Genomic DNA, 22,336 nt, shown 5'->3' on the forward strand with positions numbered 1-22,336 from the left:
CTGCTGCTATCGAACAATACTGTATTCTTCTTCGGCTCATTCTAACTCACATCGAAACATACCACACACATCGAAACATACCACTAGGTACATACTAGACAAATTTTCATGTGATTGAGATTGAATACTTTTATTCTTTTGCTATTCCATAAATTCATCCTAAGAGCTTATGATTGACATACTTCCAAGAGGGCCATAATTGTTTTAATGTGAAAACAAATCAGGTGAGTTGAAAGAAACCAAATATTCTATTGTGGATAATTATATTGAATACTTCTCATTTATTTTCAATGCCAAAATCAAGATGAATTAAGTAGTAAAGTTGGCTATAATGTAGGTACACATTAACAACAAATTTGATTACAAGTGGAGTCTAACATTTTCCATTGATTACAGAGCCAGAATATTTTACATATTTCCATATTTTCATACTGATGGTTTCAAAAATATTGATGCATTTCAATATTTTTATGAGATAGTTGGAACAAATCAAATGCTTCATTTCATAACAAATATCTTATAACAATAACAGTGTAAACTGTAAATGAAAATTTTAGGTTAGAACATAGATTATTCGAACCGAACTGCTGTGTTTATATTTGGCATCACTCGAAATTTGAAATTCAAACTTAAAACCACAGATTACTATAGTCTGTGTTAGATCTTTCATAGATGAATATTATTTATTTGAGATTTTAAGGTTAATTCTTGCACGAAAAATAAACAACGATATCATATAAATGAAATATAATGAATGAATGGATATGAGTATCAGAGCTAATATGGCTGGTAGCGAGCTCAATTCGTTATAATTATCGAAAATGAAATAGAAATCAAGAGAAGAATATTTAATCTTTAGCGTCAACGAAATTGGAATAACTCATTTATTTGATTATAAACACTACTTTGTTCAACAAATGGAATGTTAAACGTGAGTTTATGATGGTTTTTCTAATTTAGTAGCTTATTTCCAAGGTTCAAGAGGTATATCTTATGCTTGAGAAAACTTCAGTGTTCCGGTTTTCAGGGGTGAATTAGCTCATTTTGAAAATTTAAAATGGCTATATCTTTTTAACAGGGCCGAATCGGAAAAAATGGTAAATGAAAAAAGTGTTTCTTTTGACCTCAAGAACCTTCGGTTAAAATATATGTACAAGTCAAAGACTCACCCTGTATATATATATATATATATATATATATATATATATATATATATATATATATATATATATATAGATATATGTCGGAAGGATAACGAGGGTAATTGTTCATAAAACAAATCATAAGGATAAGGACAGTCCCTCTCAGAGAACTGTCCTTATCCTTATGATTTGTTTTATGAACAATTACCCTCGTTATCCTTCCGACATGTTATTATTCCTGGATTCGGATGTCACGCAGTTAGTTATAGCTTTTCGCGTGGTGATGTCGGTTGTTGCCCGAAAACACATTGGGTCTTCCTGCTGAAACCACAAATGGATTGCTGGCTTCTGTTGTTGACTCTGTTTGTTTGTTGTTTCTTTCAAGTGTTGCACATCCTAACACTTGTTCACCGTACTGATGAGGGCCGAAAGCCCGAAACACGTGTCTACGGTTAGTATTTCTCTGAGAGGGACTGTCCTTATCCTTATATAGATATATATATATATATTGATATATATAGATATATATATATATATATATATATATATATATTTTTTTTTAACAATCACTGTTTGCAACAGGTTTATATATATATATATATATATATATATATATATATATATATATGTATATATATATATATATATATATATATATATATATATATCTACTCACACCACGAATGGGCTGGTTGAGATGCATCTAACTGGGAACACAGCCAAACTTGGACTTCACGAAGATCTAATAGAGAAGGCGCAAAAGGAGATGATCTTGTGGACCACGAGAATTGAGAGAAGTTTCCTCAGAAGCAATTGAGTGTTGCCTTGTTCTGAGAGGAACCGGCAACCTCTAAGCCTTACCCTGCAACGGTATAAATATATATTTATATATATATATAGTAACAATTGAAAAGCAGGTAAATAACATCGAACCGAATATATATACATATATATATATATGATATTGGTGAGCAAAATTATCAGACATGGTATAGGAAGCTGACGAACATATTCGAATTATATTAGTATGGATTATTTCAAATTGATAAATCTACATGTCGTTAACGGTGAAATTAGAGATCAGACTATAATTATAAGTTTTAAAAATTTGTGGTTCTGAAAAGAACCGTTTGATATGCAACAACAATTCCTGCTTTATTTGGAACTGGTGTATTTTGTTACTGCTTTAGTTCCTTCGCTGACGGCGTGTTTTGCCAACTCACCGGGCAAGAGAAGGCGCACTGCTGTTTGAATTTCCCTGCTGGTTATTGTCGAACGTTTGTTGTAGTGAGCAAGTCTACTCGCCTCGGCGGCGATGCGTTCGAAAATATCATTAACGAAACTGTTCATGATGCTCATAGCCTTGCTTGAAATACCCGTATCCGGATGGACTTGTTTCAATACTTTATAAATGTAGATAGCGTAACTTTCCTTCCTCTTGCGTTTCTTCTTCTTGTCGCTTTTAGAAATGTTTTTTTGGGCCTTGCCAGCTTTCTTGGCAGCTTTTCCGCTAGTTTTAGGAGGCATCTTCAATCGATCAATCTGACGATAAGTGAAAACTAAAAAATTACCTGTTTCCTGTTTCCTGTTTGGCTGTGAATTTGCAGATCAGAATGCTTTATTCTTTTACTGCTATCTTCTATTTGTGTTTCTGTGTGGTTTTTATATTTCAATTTGTTATTCGAATTCTGCTTCTTGTTACATTCGCGGTCAGGGTTTTTTCAGTGGTCTTTCAGGATGGTTTTTAGTCTTTTGACTCTTCTGTTTTCGTCTTGATCGTAGTCGACTGCCTTTCTTATTCCATTGTTGTGATGGTTCGTCATTTTTTCTATTGCTTTCTTTGCTATCTTCTTAATGTGGTCTTCTAGTCTGGGGGTGTTGGTTACTCTCCTGAGTTCTTCGTTCCTAGTATACCAGGGAGCGTTTAATGCTTCTCTTAAAGTTTTGTTTTGAAGTATTTCTAGTTTCCTGAGTCTATATTTGTTCATCACTAGGATCTCGCTTCCGTAGGTCATCGTCGGTCGGATTATGGATTTGTAGAGTCTCACTTTCAACTCGTTGCCCAGTTTGCTGTTTTTGTTGATGAGGGGGTACAAATACCCCTTGATTTTTCTAGCTTTGCGGTGTGCTTCTTCAATATGTTCGTTCATCGTTAGTTTTGCGTCCATTGTCATGCCTAGATATTTGACTGTATCTAGCCATTCTATTTCCTTGTCGTTAACTCTGAGTTTGAGCGTGTGTTTCGAATTTTTCTTCTTGTATAGGAAGAGTATCGCTTGACTTTTGGTCTCGTTAATTTTCATTCTCCATTTTCGGTACCATTTCATCAGTTCGTTGATGTGTTTTTGGAGCTTTCTTGTAGCTATTGTTTCTGTCCTGCCGGATGCTAAAGCCACAGCGTCGTCAGCATATAGTCCTATAGTTGAGTTTACATTTATCGGTATGTCACTCGTGAAAAGGTTGAACAGTGTCGGTCCAAGGAGAGAGCCTTGAGGCACCCCTGCTTTCGTTTCTTTGGTCTCTGATATTTCTTCATTCACTTTTACGTAGAATTTTCGCTTCTCTAGATAGGAGGAGATTAGTTTCACGACGGCGATCGGGAATTCGGTTTGGAGCATTTTGAATATAAGTCCTTGGTGCCATACTTTATCAAAGGCTTGCGATACATCCAGGAGGATCGCAGCAGTTTTAAATCCTTTTTGCTTTTCTTTGAGGATAGTTTCGGTGATTCTGGTGATTTGAGTGCCTGTCCCATGTCTTCTTCTGAATCCGTGTTGTTCTTCTGGGATGGATTCTTTTTGTTCTATAATTTCGTTGAGTCTTGTCAATATGGTTTTTTCGGCCAACTTGCTTAAGCTCGACAGGAGGCTTATAGGTCGATAGTTTTTTGGATCAGTTCTGGGTTTTCCTGGTTTCGGTATCATAATTGTCTCAGCGGTCTTCCATTTACTTGGGAATTGTCGTGTTTTCAGGATTCCATTGCATATGTTCGTGATTTTTTGAATCGTTTTTTCTGGAAGGTTTTTCAGGGTTCTGTTTGTAATTTTGTCCATTCCTGGTGCTTTTTTGGGGTTTAGATTTTGTATAATGTCGTTAATTTCTTCTGTGGTAACTTCATCGAATTTGTATTCTTCTTCAATTACTAGTTTTTCTCTGTTGAAGTTGTCAACTTCTTCAACGAATTTCTTGTTCTCAGATTCGTTTGGTTTGAATTGTTCTGCTAGGATATCCGCAAATATCTTCGATTTGTCCTTGTCACTGGTTATTATTAGGTCGTTTTGCTTTAGGAGCGAGTTGGTTCTATTTTCCTTTATTAGGGTCTTGGCAAGTTTCCATGGTGGTTGGTTTTCTTCTGTGAGATTGTCCAGAGTGGCGTTCCATTTTTTGTAGTAGAGTTCCTTCAATTCCTTCTTGATCATGTTGTTTAATTTATTGATTATTGTTTTGTGTTTAGGGTCTAAGGTTCTGTGGTATTCTTTTCTGGCCATCTTTTTGAGGTTGATTAGGTTTCTGATGTCTTCTGGTAGTTTTATGATTTTTACTTCCAATTCTTTCTCGGAAGTTGATTCTTCCAAGGAGGTTTTTATTATCATTTCTAAGTCGGATACTTCTTGTTCCAGTTGCACTGCATTTTTAATTTCCGTAGTTACTGTGCGGCTTTCTATTGATTCCTTGAACTTTTCCCAGTCGTGAGTATATATTTTTCTTTTTGTGGATTCTCCAGCAATGATGATCTTTACGGGGTGGTGATCGGATGTAGTATCATCGATTACATCTATAGAGATGCTTTCAGTTATATTTTTGTTGATTGCTATGTCTAATATGTCTGCTTTTCCTCTACAGGAATGAGTTTCTTCCGACGGTGCGATAATTTGGATATTTCTGTTTTCTGAGTATCTTCCAAGTGCTTTACCTCTACTGTTTGTGGTTTTGCAGTTCCAGTCGGTATTTTTGGCATTTAGGTCTCCTGCAACTAGTGTTTTTCTGTTGCTTTTCAGGAGTTCATCCAGATCTTTTTCTATTGGACTATTTCCTGGAGGTATGTATGTGGAATATATGGATATGGATTCGTTGTTTTTCCTTTTGATTTCTATGCCTATTCCTTCTGCTTTGGATTCTTCGTTATTAGGAGGTAGTGGGTGGTGCATAATTTCTTTCTTGACTAGAACTGCTACTCCACCTCCTTGCTTATTTCTTCTGTCTTTTCGATATGTGTGGTAGTTCGACAGGTTGAATGGTTTCCCGTATTTCAGCATCGTTTCTTGAAGTAGGATTACATCAGGGTGATTTTCTTCGACAAGAGCTCGGAGTTCTTCCTTTTTGTTGCTAATGCCGTTGCAGTTCCAGGATATAATTGTGATTTTGTCTGGTTTGGTTCTCATATTATTGTTGTAGGTTATAATAGTTTTACTATCTGTCCAATTCTTTGCATCATTTTGGTTGTTTGATCTTCGCTCGGCTTTAGTTCTGCGATTTCTGTGAGTAAGTGTGCAAGGTGTTCGACAATTTTGGGTTTGTTTCCATCCTTCTGGGAGCTGGATTTCTTTTCTTCTTTGATGGGGCTGGTTTTCTTTTCTTCACGCTGTTCTCTTTGAATTTCTTTTATGGTTTTGGTCTGGAATTGCTCAGTTCGCCATTGGTGAATTTTTTCCGGTAGCTTCTTCAATGGTTTTTTCGGGCACTTGATTGAGTTTGCGGGGTGGGCTCCACCGCAATTTGCACATTTGGCCGGAGTGGTTTTTTGTTTTTCACAAAGGTGCGTGGAATGGTTTTCGCTGCATTTCAAACAGCGGTATTCGGCAGTGCAGTTTCTTTGCACGTGACCATATTCCTGACAACGGTGGCACTGGATGATTCCTTTTCTTCTTAGTCCCTCCATTTCAACGTTTATGCCTCGTATCTTCGGTAGTTCATAAATAGATTTATATTTCCTATCGATGTCTATCAGGATCATGGGCAGTTCTTTCCCTTCTCTGCCCTTCATCCGTGTGATTTTTCTTGCTGGGTACCCTTGTTCCTTCAGGTCGTTTTCGATTTCTTCGATGGAGAATTCAGTCGGAACGCCTTTCGCTACAACTTTCAGTGGTCTCTCGTCTCTTAGTGTAAAGGTGGTCATTTGAATATCCTGTTGTTCCAGATTTTTCCTAAGGTTTCTATAGTCTTCGATGGTTTGTGGTTGTACTCGAATACCATATGGGGTTGAGGTTGCCCTGGTGTAGTTAATTTTCTTGAGTTTCATCAACTTCTCTACTTTAGCTCAGTCTTCTTTCTTTTTGATGGTGATTGGAGTATGAGCCATTTTTTCCTCTTGCTCGCCTAACCATTTGACTGTTGAATACTTCCTTTTTGGTGTTGCGTTGTTCTTATCGCTGGTGTCGTTTTCTTCTGGTTCGTTGTCCATTGTTTCTTCGGATTCTTCATATACTTTTTCTTCGGTGTCCATTTCTTCCGTGAGACGGGAGTACCGGTTACTGGTGCTTGTTTCTATCGTCATTGGCGTGCTGGTAGTTTTCGCCTTCTTCTTCGGTTTTTGGTAGTCTTCTTCACTTTGGCTTTCCGTCTTCGGCTCCAGTTCTTGTGCTCTAATTGTTAGGTAGCGCAAGATGTTCCTAACGGTTTCGTACGGTAACCTGTCCAGGGACGGTTCTCGTTTTAGAATTTCTTTTTCACTGGCTGACATTGCTAATTACTATATTTGTATCGCTGACTCGGAGGAGTGCTCGTTCGTCGATATATATAAAAAAAATTACCTTCTCAGTGTAAACTTTTTATTTGAGATCGTACCACCTAAATTGACTCCACCTATTTAAGTTCGGGTATATACCCGAACCTAAAAACTTCAAAAGAAAATAGAAGTTGGTCCCGGGTCATCTCCGACAAAACCATTTAGGAACCATAGCACTGCCTTTCACAACACTGCTGACGCATCACCTGAATAATCAACTGATGGACATTTCATCAAACCCCAAGAATTAAAGCTTAGCACAGAGTTCGGTGGACTCTAGCAATGGCGAGTGTCTGCAAAAACTACCGCCATCTCATCGTCTATGGTATTCCAAACATGTCGCAAGCTAGATTGTTGTACATTAACCCTTACTGGTGATGGGATGTTATTTACAACTTGTATGCTCATTATCCTCTTCAAAATGTTATGAAACAGTCGGTGGAATGCTGATTAGAGAAGAGCGATATTTCACGAACTGTGATTTAATCACTGAGATCAGAATGTCACAGGTAGTCACGGTTCCGAAAAACGAATACAGAGCGTGACGGGATAACAGTTTGAACATTTCACAGATCTTTTCAGGGCATATCATCGTCCGTTGCAATCGTAAATTATGAAGTTTTTATTGCTTCGGAACCTTTTTCGACTAACATAATTGCATATTTTTATGACAATCCCAGCATCGTATGCAACTTCGCATGCTGTAGGAAGTATTTTTGTAGAACTAGTTAAACAATAAATACTTGCTGCAAACTAATAACTACTGCATTACTGCATAATTGGTGGTGGCAATAAAATTCTAATTTTATGCTTATCTTTGATAAACAACCCCAAAGAAATTCTTTCTATATTGAAGTTGTCGACCGAAGCAATAAATGGTACTCTGTATTATAAAAAATAAACGAAAACACGTCAGCGACATAATAATAATAGGCGAAAGAATAATAACAGGCGAAAGACCAGCAATCTTTGGGCTTTCTTCACAAAAGTTGATGTAAATTATGCTACTTGTAATTTATGCAAGTTGAAATTATCTTTCAAAATCACCTCTTCAAATTTGAGGAAACATTTGAAAAATCGATATCCTTGTGTTACGTTCCTAACTAAATCTGAAATAAGGAAAAGAGTTGAATATGTAAGAAAAATGGATGTTTTCATAACAATTTTGCTTTGAATGAGTGACCAATTCGAGTTGCAAAGATAAACGAACTAAGGTTTGGGTGATTCATATAAATATTATTAACAAGCAACCTAAACAGTGATCACGTCACGCTTTAATTTCACTGATATCATAAAGTAACGTTCACGTTTCACAACGTGATCTAGAAATCACGGTATCGCTTCTCTCTAATGCTGGTCATCAGAATCTTTTGCAGTTGAATGATCGAATTGGAAATAAGACGGCATAATTTGCTTCCAGCTTAAAATAAGCTATTGCGCCAAGATATAGAGGATATCAAAAGACTGATGGAAAATCCATAATCAAAATTGAAATTCGTAACGCATTTTGTTGGAAGAAATTAAGTAAGGTTATATTGCACTATTGATATCGGATCTTTAATTTGGGATACCTTATAAGAAATCAATCAATTGTATAAATGTAAAAAAAAAAGTTGTGGTTCTGAAAAGAACCGATTTTAAACTTTGTGAAAAAGATGCTTAAGCACGTTCGCCACGGATACGTCGAGCAAGTTGAATGTCCTTCGGCATAATGGTTACTCTCTTGGCGTGAATGGCACATAAATTTGTATCTTCGAATAGACCGACCAGATAAGCTTCGCTAGCTTCTTGAAGGGCCATCACGGCGGAGCTCTGGAAACGGAGATCGGTCTTGAAGTCTTGGGCAATTTCGCGCACTAACCTTTGGAAAGGAAGTTTGCGAATCAACAGCTCGGTACTTTTCTGATAACGACGGATCTCACGAAGAGCTACGGTACCTGGACGGTAACGATGAGGTTTTTTTACGCCACCAGTAGCGGGTGCACTTTTACGTGCCGCTTTTGTGGCAAGTTGCTTACGCGGTGCCTTTCCGCCAGTGGATTTTCTTGCGGTTTGCTTCGTACGGGCCATCTCGAGTATGGGTATAAACTAGTTGAGGGAAATCTTAGATTCATCTATTTATAGCGGAATAGGTAGGCGGTTCCACTGCACATTCTCGCAATATCATTGGTTGGTCGTGTAGATCTAGTGGTGGGGAAAACTGTGATGGTATAAAAGCCGTATTTTCCGCTGAAACCTTTAGTTAATTCTTGTTATTGTAGTCGTTAACTGAAAAATGACTGGCAGAGGCAAAGGTGGTAAGGGTTTGGGAAAAGGTGGCGCTAAGCGTCACAGGAAAGTTCTACGAGACAATATCCAAGGAATCACGAAGCCCGCTATCAGAAGATTGGCCCGCCGCGGTGGGGTGAAACGTATCTCTGGTTTGATTTACGAAGAAACTAGAGGTGTACTTAAGGTATTCCTAGAAAACGTTATTAGAGACGCTGTAACTTACACCGAACACGCAAAAAGGAAGACTGTAACAGCAATGGACGTCGTATATGCTTTGAAACGCCAAGGTCGTACGTTGTACGGTTTCGGAGGTTAAATTTCACCATCGAAATATTGCTATCGGTCCTTTTCAGGACCACAAAGTTAACGTTTTCTCGTTTTTTCCATTACACAAATATCATACAATCCGAAAGCAAACAAAATTCCCACAAAGCCTAAGCCTGTCCGTGAGATGGGCAACCAAATTACTATGACGAGATAATTCTTTTGGAATTCAGCGTTAAGGGTAAACAGCTAACATTTTCATTCACCTAACTATAAATATTATTTATTAATTTTTTTTTTTTTTTTTTTTTTTTACTTGGAATTGCTGTGACCATACGATCGCAAAATGTAAAAATATTCCGAGGACAAACAAGTGTTATCTATTCAAGTTTATAAGCATTTGGTTAGTAGTGCACTAGGAGTAACATTTCTCATCCAAATTTTATTGCCACCTTATTTTATCAATTTGAACAAATTAAGAAATGGGCTTATATAAATTATTCCATAAAATATTTTCACAGAATCGATGACGGTAGGCGGCGATAAGATATATAATTATTTCTTCTGCGCGTTACGTTCATCAACTTTACATCGACAACAGAATGGTAGAGTCGAAACAATTTCGTACCTCGGCATGGGATCATTCGAGGGAAATCCGCTGTAGGATTGAAAAGGCAAGAGCAGCTTCCATTAAAATGAAAAAACTTTTCACGATTCACGACCTGAACAAGAAGACCAAAATACGACTTCTGAAGTGCTATGTTTTTCCTGTGCTTCTGTATGGGTGGAGTCATGGACGCTTACTGAAGCTTCGTGTAAGAGGCTTGAAGTATTCGAGATGTGGCTCTACAGAAGAATACTCCGAATCAATTGGACAGAGCACATGACCAATGAGAGGGTTCTAATATTAGTCAACAAGAAATCTGAAATTGTTGACACCGTGAAGAGGAGGTCCTGAAACCGGCAACCAAGGCGTATGAACGTGAACGCCCCCCTAAACCCGCACCGATAACCACAAGGAGTCAACGAGTAAAAGTGCCATGCACTGACTTAATAATTAAGAAAGATCTCAGTGAAGAGGAGGAAACTGGAGTACTTGGGCCACATCATGCGGAATGAACAAAGATACAGCCTTCTCCAGCTTATACAGCAGGGCATGGTTGGGGGAAGGAGAGGTCCCGGCAGGAGGAGAATTTCGTGGCTCAGAAATTTGAGGGTCTGGTTCTGGGAAACAACAATTGGACTGTTTCGTGCAACAGTGAATAAGGTCACAATAGCCAGAATGGTCTCCAATATCCGATAACGGATTGGCACTATCAAGAAGAAGAAGTTCCGTTCATCCCACCCGTTTGAGTTGATAATTCTCGCTAAGTTAATCCCCTCCGCGTATAACGAGATCACACATTTTCTAATCGAGAAGCCAATTTTCTCATTCCTATCCCGTATTGCACAATATTTCACACACGGTACAATCCATATTATATTTACAAAGAAAAAACATATATATCAACCGTTGAACTTATCTCTCATAAGGGTGTCAAATATGAACCGATGGGTTCATATATATATATATATATATATATATATATATATATATATATATCAGGTGTGTGAATAAGTCTTTCCCGTTTTTTGTAAGAGATGGCGCCACCAATACTGTGCGAGTATTTAATGGTTACATATGTCATAATCAAAGCTTATTCATCTGTCAAAAATTCCACACTAACACATTAGTTGAAATTTTTTCGCATCATAAATTTTTGAAATCGTGAAAATGTCGAAATTTGAGCCGAGTCGACGTCATTTGCGGGAAGTTTCACTTTATTGGTTCAATTTGAAGAAATCTGCTGCCGAGGCGCATCGGTTGCTTCAGGAAGCTTATGGAAAAGGTTGTGTCGATGATTCAAGTGTTCGCGGATGGTTTCGACGCTTCAAAAGTGGCGATTTCGACGTGGAAGACAAGGAGCGTTCCGGGCGGCCGCAAATCTTTGAAGATCAAAAATTGGCGACTTTGCTTGATGAAGATTCGTGTCAAACGCAAGAAGAACATGCTGAAGCATTGGGAGTTGACCGAACAACCATTTCCAAGCGTTTGAAAGCCATGGGAATGATCCAAAAGCAAGGAAATTGGGTGCCGTACGAACTGAAGCTGAGAGACGTCGAACGGCGTTTTTTCACTTGCGAACAGCTGCTTCAGCGACATAAAAGAAAGGGTTTTCTGCATCGTATCGTGACTGGCGATGAAAAGTGGATCCGTTACGATAAACCGAAGCGAAGAAAATCATGGGGACTACCCGGCCATGCATCATCATCGACGGCCAAGCCAAATATCATGGCGCCAAGCTCATGCTCTGTATATGATGGGACCGCTAGGTGTGGTTTAGTATGAGCTTCTGAAACCGAATGAAAGGATCACAGGCGAGGTCTATCGACGACAATTGATGCGTTTGAGCCGCGCACTTCGAGAAAAACGGCCACAATACTCCGACAGGCACGACAAAGTTATTTTGCAACATGACAATGCTCGCCCACATGTTGCACAGCCGTTGAAAACATACTTAGAAACGCTCAAATGGGAAGTCCTACCCCACCCGCCTTATAGTCCAGACATTGCTCCGTCTGATTACCATCTCTTCAGATCGATGACGCATGGCCTGGCTGACCAGCACTTCCATTCCTACGAGGAAGCCAAAAAATGGGTGGATGACTGGATAGAGGCCAAACCGGTCGAATTTTTTCGCAACGGGATTCGTATGTTTCCAGAAAGATGGGGAAAAGTTGTAGCTAGCGATGGCCAATACTTTCAATAATTCATTTGTAACGATTTTTTCACAATGAAGGCACAAAATTTGAAAAAAAACGGGAAAGACTTATTCACACACCTGATATATATATAGAATGTTTATTTTTTCTCTTTATTGTAACTGATAATTTTTGTTGATATCTTGTAGAAGCCCTGAGGATGGATTGAATAAAATCCGAAAGCTCGGCAAAGAAAACAGAGTATTTTTTTGGTGTTCACACCGATTCCCTGAGAAATCATTCTGTATAAATCACGACCATTATTGCGTCTAAGTTATATATATATATATATATATATATATATATATATATATATATATATATATATATAGTCAATAGTATTTCCTTTATTTGGAAGTGTCAGGTTTTTAATGAACTTGTTTATTTCATATAAAAAAATATATAATCATACGTTTCGGAGAGACTCTCCTTCTTCAGTAAAAATGATATTCATCTAATAGTTTACAATATAAAAATAATTAAAATTGAGCCTTCAATTTCTCGTCAATTCACAATATTGGAACGTGAATGTGGACATTCATTTCAGGCTCTCTTCATCGTTCAGCTTAATGACGAGTTGATGGAAATTTATACTTTCGATTCTATGACCATTCAATCTGCCAGTGAGTTATCAGACTCATCATCAAGACATTCCATATCCATTATAATATAATTATAATACAATATTATTATAATATAATAATAATAATGAGTGGCGTGTGAAGCAACTTTACCTAGACATTCTTCCAGTGCCCATTGGACTGTCAATATTATACTTGAGATTTATACTCTCCCGTGTTACTTAAGTTTCACATGTTTGAAGTGCAGAATTAACAATTTACTATTTCACTTGAATTATTAAAAGTAGTTTACTTACTGAATTATTTGATATCTTAATTAAATGAGGTAATATAGTTTTGTTTGCACGATATCGCTGGTTCCCATTTATATCATTCGCTGATTCCTGCTTCCAGTATGGGATTACAAATTGTTTTTTTTTTATGGAGATTTTATATTATCCTTTTTTTTTTCCAAACTATTAATTTGTATGATTACCTCCTGGTTCGTTCTTCAGGTAATTCATCCGTTAGTGCGTGTCTAACATTAATCGAGTTTTCATATTAGATTGACTACTTTTTCCGAACGCGCTTTTGTATTACGGCATTATTTAGCGGAAAAGCTTTTCTATGAATTTATGAACAATCAGCTACATTTCCAGCCTGCTCCAAAATACGATTATTATCCTTTCCTGTCTGTTATTTCTCACGAGTTGATTTAAAATTGTCTTCATTGAACAGTTAGAAGATTCATCCACACTAGATCACCCTACCGACTCGCCACTTTCAGAACTATAATAACCCTAATTGTAGGAAAGTTATCGATTATATCAAGTATGCTTTGAATTAACGAAAATTCGAACAATTTACGTTCCCTGAAATACAATTGATTATATTTCCTATTAATCAAATTACATGGAGAAAACTGAGGCCAATACTCCGGCTCGAAGGACCACCTTTGTTAACGATAGCGTTTTATACCGGAATTCACATTCCTTCTTTCGAATGTCGTGTATTATCGATTATGGGAAATTTTCCGGGAATATTTCTAGACGAGATGGTGCAGAAATTTTCTATTTTTGATTTTTCCATTCGGAAATTTCAAGGATTGATCAATTGAGCATTTTGCTCGAAATAATCCTCATATTCATACATTTCTAGCCAAAGTTCCGTCGACTTCAGTTTTAATGCATTAATTTTCAGTATTTTTCCTGCAGAAAGTGTATCTAACGTTTTTGAAATATATACAGTGTAACGATTTCATCAATTATCACGATAATGTCTTCTGCCGATACAGAGGTGCAACAAAGCGGTGCGTCCGTTCCAATCGGTGCGAAAACTGCGAAGAAATCCGAGAAAAAGACTGCGACCGCGAAACAGGCCAAACCCAACCATCCTCCGACTTCAGAGATGGTTAATAACGCCATCAAAGATTTGAAAGAAAGAAGTGGATCGTCATTGCAGGCCATCAAGAAATTTATAGCTTCCAACTATAAAGTAGATTCGGAAAAATTGGCTCCTTTCATTAAGAAATACCTCAAATCAGCTGTGCAATCTGGATCTTTAGTTCAGACAAAAGGAAAAGGCGCATCTGGTTCGTTCAAATTGGCAGCTGGTGGTTCGACATCGGGATCCCAGAAGAAAGTGATTAAAAAAGCCACCTCCAAGTCCAAAGATGATCTTAAAAAATCCACTTCGGCATCAGCTGTGGTGACCGACAAGAAGAAAAAGAAGTCTACTGTTGCCAAAAAACAAGCCGCTGTAACGAAAACGAAGAAAGCAGTTGCAACAACCGAGAAGAAGAGCCCCAAAGCCGCCAAGTCCCCTTCTAAAGCTAAGAAGATTGCGAAATCGCCAACTAAGAAACCGAAAGCTCCAAAACCCAAATCAGTCAAGTCTGTGGCAACTCCGAAAAAAGCAGCACCTTTGAAGAAGAAGAAGTGAATAAATATATAAAAATTACTGTTGTGATGAGAATGGTTCGTCTAACTAATCGGTCCTTCTCAGGACCTTCAAAAATTATCGATCAAATTTGAAATATTCATCTTGTTCTCCAATTTTTCTGATTCCCCATTTCTCTGTCCACCTTGAAACCGAAAGTCCTTACCGTATTGATTGTTGTCCTTCAATTTATTTTAGAATGAGACTACAGAAATTTTTTTTACAAATTTTGCCTTGAAAATGTTCTTCATTTCATTTCAGGGATCTTAGGGCTTGATGTGCTCTGAGGTAGATGAAAGACTCTGGCATTCTTGTATCGTCAGGTTCTGCGTGCCGACCAGATCTGTCCCCTATTAATTGTACTTGACTTCTCTCTTCGCCTGAACCACGGCACATTCATCTTTCCCCGGCTTCATTCCGATAGCCTCAAAGAACGCTACCACATTTCCCAATTGCTCGTCGTTAGCGGAGTAGAGCTTGAGGTCGTCGATGTATCTAACTGGCTTCTCAGTAGGTTTAGCGCCAAACAAAACCAGAAGAGACTCTGCGTGTCCCCCTGAAAAATATCTATCCTGATTTTGATTTCGACAGTTTTAACATAGATCTTGTTCTTATCCAAAAACATGTGGACAAGAGGTGGCGGGTCAGGTTTTTTTACCTTTAAAACAAAGTCAGTACTTGCAATCAATCATTACCGAATAGGTACATATAGGTACTTCAAATAAATATATAATTCAAGCGGAATATCGAAAAAATGCCAATATTCACGTAACAATAAATCGGACAAATGCAGGTACCGAATGAATAATATAAGGCTGCTAATTTCACACATACTTTCTGAAGGACTAATTGATACGTAAGTATCTATCACTTTGCAATCACAAATAAACGTTTCAGAAACTATAATTGATCATTTCAAAGAGCGATTAATATTTGTTATTCATATTTAATACCTATATATGTGTGCTCGTTAAATCGCTCTTTGAAATGATCAATTATAGTTTATGAAAGGTTCTGTGTTTGCAAAATGAAAGGTACCTACGTGTTCATTAGTCCTTTAGGATGTCTGTGTAAAATTAGAAGGTTTTTTCTTATTCCTGCATTTCAAACAGCTGAAAATAGAAAACATGAAATTCGAGCGATTCTTGGGTGTTATTGGTGGTAATAACCTATTGATGGCGGAGCTTATCAGAGAGAAGCACTCTAGCTCAACGATAGAGTCAAGGAGGCTCTCAGAAAGGTCCGGAATGATAGTTGGGAAGAGAAACTACTTTCTCTTTCCACAGAAGACAACAGTGTTTGGCGGATGGCCAAAGCATTGCACTCAGATAGGAAACCAACCCCGCCGATTCACGGTTTACGAGGAATGGTATACAGTCCAGAAGAAAAGTCTGAAGCTTTCGCAGATAACCTCCAACGCCAATGCAGCTGTAGTTACAACTATGCGGAATTGGACCACATTGAGGACGTCAACCGCAAAGTGAAAAATGAATCAACGGAAGCTATTGGTTTCGAACCGTTCAGGAAATCCAGAACACTATTATGTCGAGTAAAGTGAGAACGGCACCAGGACCGGACGGCATTACTAACTTGACGTTGCGGAACCTCCCTCGAAAAGCTTTAGTAGCACTGACGAATATAGTCAATGCTAAAGATTCAACACAATAACGAAAGAAAAGAATATCATACAGTAGGAACAGTTCGGTTTTTAAAGCCAACATTCCACTGTGCAACAAGTGCTCCGAGTAGTGGAACCAATCACGGATGGATATAACCGGAAACAAGTCACAGGAGCTGTGTTTTTGGATGTAGCCAAATCGTTTGATAAAGTACGGCCCAAAGGACTGCTATACAAACTGCTTACGGCAGGTTTCCCACTCTCCATGGTCCAACTTTTAGCTTCTTACCTGCATTCTCGCAAGTTTAGAGCCAGATTTGACGGAGTATTGTCTTCAGAGAGGTCTCTTTCAGCCGGAGTTCCGCAAGGATCTCTGCTGTCTCCAATATTTTTCACAATATATGTATCCGAAATGCCAAAAACGGTGAAAAACTCCATGGCACTTTACGCTGACGATACCGCCTTTCTTGCCAGTTCTTGGTGTCCCAAAATGGCAACGAAGTACCTACAAGAAACCCTGAGAAGATCGAAGCAGTTTTTTTTAGCTGAAAGAAAATAGATCCCATCGGACTCGTCGTAATGTTCGGTAGGAGGATTGTAATGGAAAAACGAGGCCAAGTATCTGGGAGTGATACTTGACAAAAAGCTCACTTAGAACCAACACGTCACATCAGCTGTGACGAAGGGGAAAGACAACAGCGGCAGCGTTGCAACCGCTACTTTGCAAAAGCACAAAAATGTTTCTTTCCAACAAGCTTCTTCTTTATAAGTCCACCATCCGGCCGGTCATGTGTTACGCATGTTCGGCTTGGGGATACGCCGCAAAGACGCACCTGCAGAGACTTCAAGTCGTACAGAATACGATCCTAAGACCAGCCGTAAATGCAGCTTGGTTTGTCAGCAAGGTACGGATAGGTACATGAAGACCTGAAAATACCATTCCTGGGCGACCATCTAAAAGATCTGAGCGTGAAGACCTTCATTGAAATGGAAAATCATGCAAACCCTTTTATAAGGAAGGCTTGCGACTACGATGAAAAAGCTCCTAGGAAACACAAACGACCGAAGATGGCACTTCTCTAGGAAGTGTGTATTAGAGCCAAACCCTTACTGGCACAGAGATTGTGTAATGATTACACAAACTTTGCCACCTGCTAGAGCAGATCAAAATAGCTCACCAGAAGTGAATTATATTGAGATGGAGCAGTAAAAGGCTAATTTATAGCCTGACTGCAAAAGAGAGCTTCCTGCGTGACATCCGTGTCCAAGAAAAACATGAATGTGGAAGGCTTACTTGGATAATTGATCATTAAACGAAAAAAAAGGGAATAAGAACAGTCCCTTATACCGAAGTGGTTTCCTTCGACACGTGTCTCAAGCTTTCGCCCCTCAGCAATACGATGAAAAGTGTTAGAATGAGAAACATTGAAGGAAATAACAAACAAATGAATTCAACAACAGAAGTCAGTCGTGCATTTGTGGTTACAGCAGCAATTGACCTTACCACGTGGGAGATTATAGCTACCTGCGTGTCATCCGAGTCCGAGATGATCAACAATGTGGAATGGCTTACTTGGATAATTGATCATTATACAGAATGAAGGGAATAAGAACAGTCCCCCTTATTCCAATGTGGTTTCCATAGACACGTGTGTCAAGCTTTCGTCCCTGTGCAATACGATGAGAAGTATTAGAATGAGAAACATTGAAGGAAATAACAAACAAATGAAATCAACAACAGAAGTCAGCCGTCCAATTGTGGTTACAGCAGCAATTGACCTTACCACGTGGGAGATTATAGCTACCCGCGTGTCATCCGAGTCCAAGAAAATCAACAATGTGGAATGGCTTACTTGGATAATTCTTCATTATACAGCAAGAAGGAAATAAAAACAGTCCCTTATACCAATGAGGTTTCCTTAGACACGTGTGTCAAGCTTTCGTCCCTGTGTATTACGATGAAAAGTGTAAGAATGAGAAACTTCGAAGGAAATAACAAACAAATGAAATCAACAACAGAAGTCAGTTGTGCATTTGTGGTTACAGCAGCAATTGACCTTACCACGTGGGAGATTATAGCTACCTGCGTGTCATCCGAGTCCGAGATGATCAACAATGTGGAATGGCTTACTTGGATAATTCTTCATTATACAGAATGAAGTTAATAAGAACAGTCCCCCTTATTCCAATGTGGTTTCCATAGACACGTGTGTCAAGCTTTCGTCCCTGTGCAATACGATGAGAAGTGTTAGAATGAGAAACATTGAAGGAAATAACAAACAAATGAAATCAACAACAGAAGTCAGCCGTTCAATTGTTGTTACAGCAGCAATTGATTTTACCACGTGGGAGATTATAGCTACCTGCGTGACATCCGAGTCCAAGAAAATCAACAATGTGGAATGGCTTACTTGAACAATTGTTCATCCACAACACAAGTCAGCCGTCCATTTGTGGTAACAGCAGCAATTGACCTTACCACGTGGTAGGTTATAGCTACCTGCGTGACATCCGAGTCCAAGAAAACAATGTGGAATGGCTTACTTGGATAATTGTTCATTAAACAAAGAAAAAAGAAATAAGCACAGTCCCCCAAAGCAGAGCGGTTTCCTTAGACACGTTTGTCAAGCTTTCGTCCTCAGCAATACGATGAAAAGTGTAAGAATGAGAATCATTGAAGGAAATAACAAACAAATGAAATCAACAACAGAAGTCAGCCTTCCAATTGTGGTTACAGGAGCAATTGACCTTACCACCACGTCGGAGATTATAGCTACCTGCGTGACATTCGAGTCCAAGAAAAACAACAATGTGAAATGGCTTACTTGAATAATTGTTCATTGAACAAAAAAAAAAGGAATGAGAACAGTCCCTTATACCAAAGTGGTTTCCTTTGACACTTGTGTCAAGCTTTCGTCCCTGTGCAATACGATGAAAAGTGTTAGAATGAGAAACATTGAAGAAAATAACAAACGAATGAAATCAACAACAGAAGTCAGTCGTGCATTTGTGGTTACAGCAGCAATTGACCTTACCACGTGGGAGATTATAGCTACCTGCGTGACATACGAGTCCAAGAAAATCAACAATGTGGAATGGCCTACTTGGATAATTGTTCATCAAAAAGAAAAAGGGAATAAGAACAGTCCCTTATACCAATGTGGTTTCCTTAGACACGTGTGTCAAGCTTTCGTCCCTGTGCAATAAGATGAGAAGTGTTAGAATGAGAAACATTGAAGGAAATAACAAACAAATGAAATCAACAACAGAAGTCAGCCGTCCAATTGTGGTTACAGCAGCAATTGACCTTACCACGTGGGAGATTATAGCTACCCGCGTGTCATCCGAGTCCAAGAAGATCAACAATGTGGAATGGCTCACTAGGATAATTCTTCATTATTCAGAAAGAAGGAAATAAAAACAGTCCCTTATACCAATGAGGTTTCCTTAGACACGTGTGTCAAGCTTTCGTCCCTGTGCAATACGATGAGAAGAGCTACCTGCGTGACATCCGAGTCTAAGAAAATCAACAATGTATTCCACATTGTTGATTTTCTTTTTGTTTAATGAACAATTATCCAAGTAAGCCATTCCGGCTTACTTGGATAATTGTTCATTAAACAAAAAGATGGGAATAAGAACAGTCCCTTATACCAAAGTGGTATCCTTAGACACGTGTGTCAAGCTTTCGTCCCTGTGCAATACGATGAAAAGTGTTAGAATGAGAAACATTGAAGAAAATAACAAACGAATGAAATCAACAGAAGTCAGTCGTGCATTTGTGGTTACAGCAGCAATTGACCTTACCACGTGATAGATTATAGCTACCTGCGTGGCATCCGAGTCCAAGAAAATCAACAATGTGGAATGGCTTACTTGGATAATTGTTCATCAAAAAAAAAAAGGGAATAAGAACAGTCCCTTATTCCAATGTGGTTTCCTTAGACACGTGTGTCAAGCTTTCGTCCCTGTGCAATACGATGAAAAGTGTTAGAATGAGAAACATTGAAGGAAATAACAAACAAATGAAATCAACAACAGAAGTCAGCCGTCCAATTGTGGTTACAGCAGCAATTGACCTTACCACGTGGGAGATTATAGCTACCCGCGTGTCATCCGAGTCCAAGAAAATCAACAATGTGGAAAGGCTTACTTGGATAATTCTTCATTATACAGAAAGAAGGAAATAAAAACAGTCCCTTATACCAATGAGGTTTCCTTAGACACGTGTGTCAAGCTTTCGTCCCTGTGCATTACGAACATTATACAGAAAGAAGGGAATAAGAACAGTCCCTTATACCAATGTGGTTTCCATAGACACGTGTGTCAAGCTTTCGTCCCTGTGCAATACGATGAGGAGTGTTAGAATGAGAAACATTGAAGGAAATAACAAACAAATGAAATCAACAACAGAAGTCAGCCGTCCAATTGTGGTTACAGCAGCAATTGACCTTACCACGTGGGAGATTATAGCTACCCGCGTGTTATCCGAGTCCAAGAAAATCAACAATGTGGAAAGGCTTACTTGGATAATTCTTCATTATACAGAAAGAAGGAAATAAAAACAGTCCCTTATACCAATGAGGTTTCTTTAGACACGTGTGTCAAGCTTTCGTCCCTGTGCATTACGATGAAAAGTGTAAGAATGAGAAACATTGAAGGAAATAACAAACAAATGAAATCAACAACAGTAGTCAGCCGTTCAATTGTTGTTACAGCAGCAATTGATTTTACCACGTGGGAGATTAGAGCTACCTGCGTGACATCCGAGTCCAAGAAAATCAACAATGTGGAATGGCTTACTTGGATAATTGTTCATTAAACAAAAAGAAGGGAATGAGAACAGTCTCTTATACCAAAATGGTTTCCTTAGACACGTGTGTCAAGCTTTCGTCCCTGTGCAATACCATGAAAAGTGTTAGAATGAGAAACATTGAAGGAAATAACAAACGAATGAAATCAACAACAGAAGTCAGTCGTCCAATTGTGGTTACAGCAGCAATTGACCTTACCTCGTGGAAGATTTTAGCTACCTGCGTGACATCCAAGTCCAAGAAAATCAACAATGTGGAATGGCTTATTTGGATAATTGTTCATCAAAAAGGAAAAAGGGAATAAGAACAGTCCCTTATACCAATGGAGTTTCCTTAGACACGTGTGTCAAGCTTTCGTCCCTGTGCAATACGATGAAAAGTGTTAGAATGAGAAACATAGAAGGAAATAACAAACAAATGAAATCAACAACAGAAGTCAGTCGTGCAATTGTGGTTACAGCAGCAATTGACCTTACCACGTGGGAGATTATAGCTACCTGCGTGAAATCCAAGTCCAAGAAAATCAACAATGTGGAATGGCTTACTTGGATAATTGTTCATTAAACAGAAAAAAGGGAATAAGAACAGTCCCTCATACCAAAGTGGTTTCCTTAGACACGTGTGTCAAGCTTTCGTCCCTGTGCAATACGATGAAAAGTGTTAGAATGAGAAACATTAAAGGAAATAACAAACAAATGAAATCAACAACAGAAGTCAGCCGTCCAATTGTGGTTACAGCAGCAATTGACCTTACCACGTGGGAGATTATAGCTACCCGCTTGTCATCCGAGTCCAAGAAAATCAACAATGTGGAACGGCTTACTCGGATAATTGTTCATTAAACAAAAAAAAGGGAATAAGAACAGTCCCTCATACCAAAGTGGTTTCCTTAGACACGTGTGTCAAGCTTTCGTCCCTGTGCAATACGATGAAAAGTGTTAGAATGAGAAACATTGAAGGAAATAACAAACAAATGAAATCAACAACAGAAGTCAGTCGTGCATTTGTGGTTACAGCAGCAATTGACCTTACCACGTGGGAGATTATAGCTACCTGCGTGACATAAGAGTCTAAGAAAATCAACAATGTGGAATGGCTTACTTGGATAATTGTTCATTAAACAAAAAAAAGGAAATAAGAACAGTCCCTTTTACCAATGTGATTTCCTTAGACACGTGTGTCAAGCTTTCGTCCCTGTGCAA

The 22,336-nt window shown here is 38.5% G+C and overlaps 4 protein-coding genes across 4 annotated transcripts; 2 read left to right on the forward strand and 2 right to left on the reverse strand.

The window, feature by feature from the left end:
* Positions 1 to 2,249: 2,249 nt before the first annotated feature.
* On the reverse strand, positions 2,250 to 2,779 carry LOC123681641 (histone H2B-like). Its single transcript, XM_045619866.1, has one exon. It carries the CDS (start codon positions 2,667 to 2,669, stop codon positions 2,298 to 2,300), a length of 372 nt encoding a protein of 123 aa, XP_045475822.1. The 5' UTR covers positions 2,670 to 2,779; the 3' UTR covers positions 2,250 to 2,297.
* A 5,386-nt stretch (positions 2,780 to 8,165) lies between these two features.
* On the reverse strand, positions 8,166 to 8,943 carry LOC123681639 (histone H3). Its single transcript, XM_045619864.1, has one exon. The coding sequence runs from the start codon at positions 8,935 to 8,937 to the stop codon at positions 8,527 to 8,529; it is 411 nt and encodes a 136-aa protein (XP_045475820.1). The 5' UTR covers positions 8,938 to 8,943; the 3' UTR covers positions 8,166 to 8,526.
* A 190-nt stretch (positions 8,944 to 9,133) lies between these two features.
* On the forward strand, positions 9,134 to 9,500 carry LOC123681644 (histone H4). The gene has a single exon (XM_045619868.1). It carries the CDS (start codon positions 9,143 to 9,145, stop codon positions 9,452 to 9,454), a length of 312 nt encoding a protein of 103 aa, XP_045475824.1. The 5' UTR covers positions 9,134 to 9,142; the 3' UTR covers positions 9,455 to 9,500.
* A 4,484-nt stretch (positions 9,501 to 13,984) lies between these two features.
* LOC123683169 (histone H1B-like) lies at positions 13,985 to 14,768 on the forward strand. Its single transcript, XM_045622068.1, has one exon. It carries the CDS (start codon positions 14,040 to 14,042, stop codon positions 14,703 to 14,705), a length of 666 nt encoding a protein of 221 aa, XP_045478024.1. The 5' UTR covers positions 13,985 to 14,039; the 3' UTR covers positions 14,706 to 14,768.
* Positions 14,769 to 22,336: the final 7,568 nt, after the last annotated feature.

Source organism: Harmonia axyridis, chromosome 6, assembly GCF_914767665.1.
Source record: "Harmonia axyridis chromosome 6, icHarAxyr1.1, whole genome shotgun sequence".
Classification (NCBI taxonomy): domain Eukaryota; kingdom Metazoa; phylum Arthropoda; class Insecta; order Coleoptera; family Coccinellidae; genus Harmonia; species Harmonia axyridis.